This window comes from Melanaphis sacchari, unplaced genomic scaffold (genome assembly GCF_002803265.2).
Source record: "Melanaphis sacchari strain LSU unplaced genomic scaffold, SCAv2.0 Contig79_pilon_pilon, whole genome shotgun sequence".
Classification (NCBI taxonomy): Eukaryota; Metazoa; Arthropoda; class Insecta; order Hemiptera; family Aphididae; genus Melanaphis; species Melanaphis sacchari.
This window is the reverse complement of record NW_020271559.1, coordinates 920,846-928,902: the sequence shown is the minus strand read 5'-3', so window position 1 is coordinate 928,902 and position 8,057 is coordinate 920,846. Positions and strand designations below refer to the sequence as shown.

The window sequence follows — 8,057 nt, the reverse complement described above, 5'->3', positions numbered from 1 at the left end:
TTGTTTTGGAGAGTTAACAATTTGACTTCCAAAAACTAATGATGGTGCAGCTTCTTTCTTTGAATTGTCTGTTGATGTTTCAGTAGTTATAACAGATTCACTAGGTTTAGATTCTGAAATGGTAAACTGAAATGATGGTTTATCTTTGTCATTATTAAAGTTCTTTTGTCCTTCATTTTGCAAGTTATCAATATTTTTATTTGTTTCTGTAGACAGAGAAAACTTGTTTTGTTCATTAAGATTTTTTATAGAACTACTATGTGTCTTAATTTCAAGTATATTATTTGTAGACTCTGGTGTTTTATTACCAATTACTTTATCATTTTCTACATTAATCTTTTCATCATTTTCCTTGGCAGATAATACTGCAGAAGCTTTTGGACTACCAAAACTAAATTGTAATGGAGTGTTGTTTTTGTTTATTTCACTAATCTTAGGTGTATTTTCAGGTGACTGAGAACCAATTGTTAGTGGCGTTGTAGATTGTACTGAAGGTGTTGTAATCAATGAAGCACTAGATGAAGTACTTGATACAATAGATGTTATATTAGTTACTGTTGGTTGTGTTACATTAAATGTGGATATTATAGGTGATGCAACACAAGAAACTGAATCAACCGACTGGTTACCATTTTTCACATTAGACTTATCATTATGTTGTTCAATTGAAATAACTGTAATTAAAAAAAATGTATTTAGTATAATGTTTTTGTTATTAAATTAATAAATATTAAAAGCTATAAGAAATATTTTACTATTATAAAACATATAATTTAAATATTTAGGTAAAAGATTATTTAAAAATTACATCAAAAATTTATAAAACCAAAACATTCAGGAATGTTGAAATTTTTTTTTTAATAATAATTAAGTACTTAATTAATTATGCATAGTCATTAGAGAAATCACAACTTTTAACAACAATAATTTCTAATATATAAGATTTAAAAAACATTAAAAATAAATAGGTTACATTATTATGTGTTTTTTTTTTTTTTTTTAAGTCTTTACAATTTTCTAATGAATTTAATTTGATCACAAATAAAGACATAAATCATCATTTTTTATTTTCTATAAGTTAAAAAATTTAAAAAAATTTGTTTCAATTATTTTATAGTAATTCAATTCTTTATAACCCCATAGAAATGTTTATTAATTATTTATTTTATTATAATAATATTAATATAGTTTTTAAAACAAGTCAATGTTTAAAATGTTTTAATTTAAACACCTAATATTTAAAACAATATAATTGAATAATTGTTTATTGTGTAATGTTTAAGACCCCATTATACTTTTCCATAATTGTACTTTATAATAATAGACACCTTAAAAACTTAAGTACCTAACTAGGTTACGTTATCTAACTAAAATAAAGTAACAGAAAAATGTAATTCATAGTTTATATTTAAAACTATCAAAAATTATAACTATTATTAAACCGACTTAAATTAAAAATAATAAAATATGATACCTTTTTTCTGAGATTTTTTCTTTTTTTCTTCAAGCTTTTCAATACTAGTATATGGTATAGGATCATTATCTTCAAACACTTCATCAAGTATAGTTTTCATACATATTTTCTTGATAACTTGAGTTTTACCACTTCTATTAAATATGCGACTTGCTGCAACCGTTACTATATCATCAGACAGATCAGTTTCTGTGGTTTTATCACTTTTATTAGAAATATTGTGGTCATTATGAAGTAAGACAGTAGAACCACAGCATGTGCAGCTTTTACAATGCTTACGATTTGGTGATTCTTCTTCGTGATCTAAAACAGTAATATTTATAAATTACATAAAAGGGTATTTTTAACAGGTAACTTAATTAATACTAAAATACTTAATTGAATTTAAAATAAATGAATAAATTTACAATTAAAAACTCAATATCAACTCAACAACAAACATGAAAAGTAAAAAAGGTTAATTTATTTAAAATAGATACATAAATTTTCATAGAGAATAAAGAAAATTATTACAATATAGTATGATGATTTTGCTATATATTTAGATAATTGATCATGAATTCAAATTTAAAATGAATGAATTAGACTATAATACTATAGAGCTAGGTATAAATTATATTTATTTTTTTTCTTTATAATTTTATAAAATAAGTTTTCAATATTTTAAAATTAGAATATAAACTATTAGTTAATAAGAAAGATGTCAAATCACATGGGTCATCAGCTTCTTACATAATGTACATCATACTAAATTTGAGTTTTGGAAAATTAATCACGTGTTATTAGCTTTAATATTAGAGTTAATTAATTATTTATCATCCAAATTAAAGACAAAAACATTATCTATGTTTGTACATTAATTTTTCATACACTTCAATTTTTAACCAAGATAGAATATGGAAAATATTTTTAATAAAAAAAATACTCATAACAGTCAATGCTAATTATCAAAGCAAAACTGCAAAAAAAATTAAATAAAAACAAACAAAGATGATGTTATTAGAGAGTATCACCTTTAAGTTTCATAGTAGGTTAATTTACTTAATATTAAAGCTAACACACAAAATTGATGCATAGCAGACATTTATTTGCTATGTTAGGTTAGATGCTATGCAATGACATACTACATTATAGGGAGATTTTTTTGGACAATGTCTAAAATATAACTCTCAACATATGTCAGATTTAATAAAATTATTTTTACTTTTGCAGTTAGGATATAAATATTTTTATAGACAAAAGTAAAATACTAATACATTAGATTACTTTTTTTTAAGTTTGGGGTGTTCAACCCAGTAAACCTCTCCCCTCCCAAAAAAAGAAAAAAATGACACTGACACTATGTTAATATGATGATAACAATATTTGCAGATATATATCCACTAAATATTTGAGTATTTAGTTATTTTAGGAAATAATAGTAACTTAAATATTATAAAAATTACCAGATGGATAAGGTCGTTTTTGACCAGGTGTTAATAAAAACTTGCTAGAACTATAGGAACTCAATATTTCATTATTCCGAGTCCTAGATTTCTTTTGAGGATGACACATATTTGTTCCAAAATCTCCTTGTCTTTTAGTTCTAATAAAACAAAAACAAAATTAAGACAAAAATATTACTATAAATGTTGAATAGAAATATCAATCTAAATTAATACAATTTATTTTATTCATACTATACAGTAATTATACCAATTATTAAAATGGTTTTAGCTTCCAAGAAGACTGGAGAATCCTCAATAGAATTAGAAGCGAGGAGGGTCATTTTAAACAGAACATGTAAGTCACTGAATTATGAATGTGGAGAGATACAAACTGTACGTCATATTATAGACACTTACCCCAGAACCAAATCTTTTGAAGTCATTGAAAAACACCACAAAGCAAAATTAAAAGTAATAATGTGGTTAAAAAATATTGAATTGCAATTATAAACTTATTACCATTTCACTATTAATAGTTTAATTTTTATTTTAGTAACTCAGTTCACATATTAGTTATTTATTTTATTTTATCTTAAATGTTTATTTATGTCATCTTAATTGTATCATGTGCAATGAAAATAAAAAAAATCACCAATTATTGACATATTACTATAGATAGAATAAATAAATAACATTGAAAATAATAAATTTGTTTTAAAACATAGTCAAAATATTTATGAACATAATCAAAAAATGTAAGTAAAAAGTAAAAACACTTGTATGATATTAAGACTTGATTCTTGTGTAAAATGTTACTATATTAGACATAAATTCACTATAATTTTATATTTTTTTAACAAATTATTAATAATGTTTATTTTTATAATAAAATACATACTTTTTGTTTTCTATATTGACACTTGACGAATTAGTTATTGCTGGTATAGGTTGATTGTTTCTATGATTATGTCCATTCGACACTATTACACGGTCAGGTGCATTAGATTCACTAATAGTTCTTCGACGTCGATTCACAAATGCATCAACACCACTCTTTAAAATTGAATTGTAATTAGTTATAAAAAAAAAAAAAAAAAAATATTATTCAAAATAACTTTCATTTAAAGTGTTTAATATTGTTTTAATATAATCTAAAAAGTTTTAGAGTACACCAGGTTGTAACTAAAGTCTAGTTTATTTTGTAGTACAATCCCTATAACCATGCAGTTGCACTACCACAAATGTATTCTCTAAGACACAGATTACTATCAAAATACTAGTTTTTGTGTATGAAATATTTGTTTCAATATTATATCAAAATAGTTTAATAGACACAAACAAATTTAAAAATCATAAAAACAAGAGCTGCTAGAATATTTGATGCATTCTGAAAAATAGTATAGACAAAAAAATTAGAATTTATTAATTATTGTTAAGATTTCTATATTTACTGAAAATCCAAATATTTATATGACTTGGTAGTATTACGAGTTGTATATTGTTTGATATACTCACAATATATAGCAGACCAAGTTAGAAACCTAAGCTATATGATTATAAATTTTAAATGCTAGTTTGCCTGTTTTATCAATTTTTAGATAAAAAGTACATGCTTCATTGATTTTATTATTCTTAACCTATGTTTTTTTAAATAATTTTAGACATAAAACTCAATATTATTTTACATAGATATTTATTATAATTGTAACAGTTATATATTAATAATTTGACAATAATGATGTTATGTGTATTTAATCTATAATGTGCTAATAAACCGAAATATTATATTAATGTCAAAATGTTGAAAATGTATTTATTATTTATTCGTTAGTAAATTTGTAGTACACAATTAACATTTTACAGTATTTTTTTTTTCGGAATTTTATTGTTATGCATACTTAACATGTATTTATGTACATTTGAAAAATTTTTCTTGCATATTTTACCTGTTTTAACTCATATAACTTTCCGGTCTTAATTATTTATCATAGATAATTATACATGCTATAGGTACATACTATATTATTTGCACTACTCATATATTTTAATTTGGTCAAATATAATATGCTATTAAAAAAAAAAAAAAAAAAAAAAAAAAAAAAAAAATTAAAGTTAAATAATAAACCCGACAGTAAAATTAATAATTTTTTGACTCTTAATTATGTAATATTTACTAATTAATATTACCTTATACATTACCTCTTGCCGAGTTCTTTTTCTCACTCCAAAATTATCTAATGTTTCCATCAATTTTCGTTTCTTATCATAAATGTCTCTTGATGTATTACTACCATTAATGATATTGATTCCATTCAAACTATTCCTAGAAAATAAATAATTAACTAACACTTAGTGATAAAAAGTGGGTACCTACTTACAATATTTATAAAATCATAAAAGTAATATAATTAACCTACTTATTTTAATTTTATAAAAATAATAAAAAAAAAATTAAAGATTCAGTTGTTTTTTTTTTAATTATTTTACATAAGATTATAAGACAATATTAGAAATTAAATCCATTAGGTAAAACACGAGGTAGAACATTAAAATAAAATATTCTGTACTATGGTTTTAAATGAAAAATAATTAAGTTAGGTAATAGAATATAAAATAAAGTATGATAAAAATGTCTTTATAATTTTATAATTTTTAATTACTCACATTTAACTTATGCTAGTCATTGTTACTTACTCTAGAGTATAGGATGTTGATAAATTTGATACTTCCGTGTTTGGAGTTGTTGACCTCATTTCCCGAGCTTTTTGAGCTATGCGAAAACTAAATCCAGGACTAGTTACAGTATCTTTACAATTAGATCTAAAAATAAAATATCAACTATCATTAATTATTTACAAAAATTAATAAGGCTCATTAGCAAAATAAATAAAATATCATTTTAGTAACATTTACTAGTTATAATTAAATACTTAGAAGACATGTTAAAAATTAATCCTAAAATTGCATTATATTATTTGATACCTATTTGCTTCTTATAGTACTATTGAGCCTTATAAAAGCATCATATTTCCAACAGGCAATCTTACATTATATTAATAATTATATAATTAATTATTATATTAAAATCAGACATGGTAGGTATTTCTCTGTATCTCAATATTTTATGTGTAGATTAGTTTAGTGTACATTTATAGAAAATAGGTAAATCCTTCTTACAATATTTGAAATTGTATTTTATTACAATTTATTTATCACTAATTCTATAATACTATTGTAATTATAATAAAATAAAAATATATAAAACATATATTTTTGACTCAACCTTAAGTACCTAACAGTGTTTCTATCTGATTAACAATTAAATTCTATTAGACAATATTACTAATTGAAAATAATATTTAAAAATCATATTAATATACAAATTTAATTAAAATCATGAATGAATTTTTGAAGTTTTAAATATTAAATTTAACATTGATAATTCTTAATTATGAACTTCCTATGGTTAACTAAAATGTAAATGCTTACATATATTGTATTATAAAAATATAAGATCAGTTCCAAAATAGAAAATATTACATAATTAGGTAACAAGTTGCGTAAAAATTTAATACTACTAATATCTTTTTAGAAGACTTTATCTAAAATCTTTATAACCTACTGATAAACATGTAAAATTAATATATATATTTTTTTTAACATACCTTAAAGAACCATTTGATTTACGTGCAATGGGTGACTTGTTATTAAAAATATTGAGAGTCCTGGCCTCTGAACTATTTAAGTTTAAAGTTTTACCAGTTAAGCTGTTGGGACCCTTATTCTTTTCATCGTCTGATTTAGAATTTAAAAACTTAAAAAACGAAAACATAATGAAATACGGAAATCTTAAACCACACTAAAAAACTTAAAAATTGAATTAATAAAGAATTTAAGATGTTTAACTATCTAGTGTCTAAAAAGACTGAACGATTGGAAACAACGTGTTAAATTGTAAAAGTGTTAAATTTACAAGACGTTAACGTTAAACACTAAACAGTAAACATTTAATCGTAGCGTAAATAAAAATGTGAATTACTGCGTGTGTGTGTATTGTGTAAGTAATTATCTGTTTTCTCTAGTGTGTGTCATGCACTCATGCTGACATTGTCGTTTTACTATTGTATTGTTATCAGTTTAACCTTATCACATAAATGAAAAACCGTTGAAAAAACAGTCTGGTATATCATATTATACCATGGTTTATAAGAAAAATAAAAAATTGAAACATTGTTTCATGTTCCACAATTATTATTGGTTCGAATACAATTTGTGTTTACCGCAAAGTATAACTCTATGGCAGGGGTCGAAAATCTGTGGCCCGCGATTTCAATTTATAATAATTGGTATTTGCCATAAAAATATGAAATATCACATAATGTTAGTTTATAACCTTACTTTGTCAATATATACCACGTTAAATAAATATTGGTACCAAACAGTGATGAAACTTAAATAAATTAAATTAAACTTTGTTTAAAATTTAAACTGGAAAATGGGAATAAAATAAAGTGTATCTATATTACACATGAAAATTTTTTTTTATCATTTTTTGCTCCTTAACATCAAAAAGGTTGTCAACAATGTCAACCCCTGCTCTTAGGCAGTGTCTCTCAACCAGTGTGTCGCCTAATAAGTCCAAAATTGTCCGATTTTATAATATCACAAATAATATAAAAACATTTTTGACAGATTTCCAAAAACTAATAGGTTATAATAATTTATATTTTTTCAATATGATTTATATAATGATTAAAAATAAGTTATCTCTCTACGACACATTTTACTAATTTTGTATTACAAATTAAAATTAAATAGGTATATTACCTATAGTCCGCGACACGAAAACTGGCCCTTGTGTACCGCGACCCGTTGCTGCTTTCCTACCCGTTAGCCATTGGTTCTCAACCTATACCACATAATCCGTGGCTGCGCCTCTCGTAATACAATTTTAGTTGACATGTTTTTTTGTGCATTTTTACCGGCACCTGCGTTTTACAGCTGTCCAGAATATATAGACTAGAATAAATAAATTGATTTATAAAATAATTTTAAGTATTTTCAGTAAATTACGTTTTAATTCAAAAAAACGCGGCAATTAATTTAATTACATACGGACCCCTACGACGAAACAGCCGCTAGGTTCGTGACGGTCA

General features: G+C 23.6%; 1 protein-coding gene across 1 annotated transcript in view; it reads right to left on the bottom strand.

Annotated features, from left to right (window-relative positions):
• Positions 1 to 7,008, bottom strand: part of LOC112601505 (nucleoporin NUP1-like) — a 9,634-nt gene extending 2,626 nt beyond the window's left edge. Inside the window, 7 exon segments of the mRNA XM_025349164.1 lie at positions 3 to 674; positions 1,475 to 1,777; positions 2,920 to 3,059; positions 3,800 to 3,954; positions 5,089 to 5,224; positions 5,596 to 5,721; positions 6,567 to 7,008. Coding sequence (XP_025204949.1) covers positions 3 to 674; positions 1,475 to 1,777; positions 2,920 to 3,059; positions 3,800 to 3,954; positions 5,089 to 5,224; positions 5,596 to 5,721; positions 6,567 to 6,733 — 1,699 coding nt within the window. The 5' untranslated portion in view covers positions 6,734 to 7,008.
• Positions 7,009 to 8,057: the final 1,049 nt, after the last annotated feature.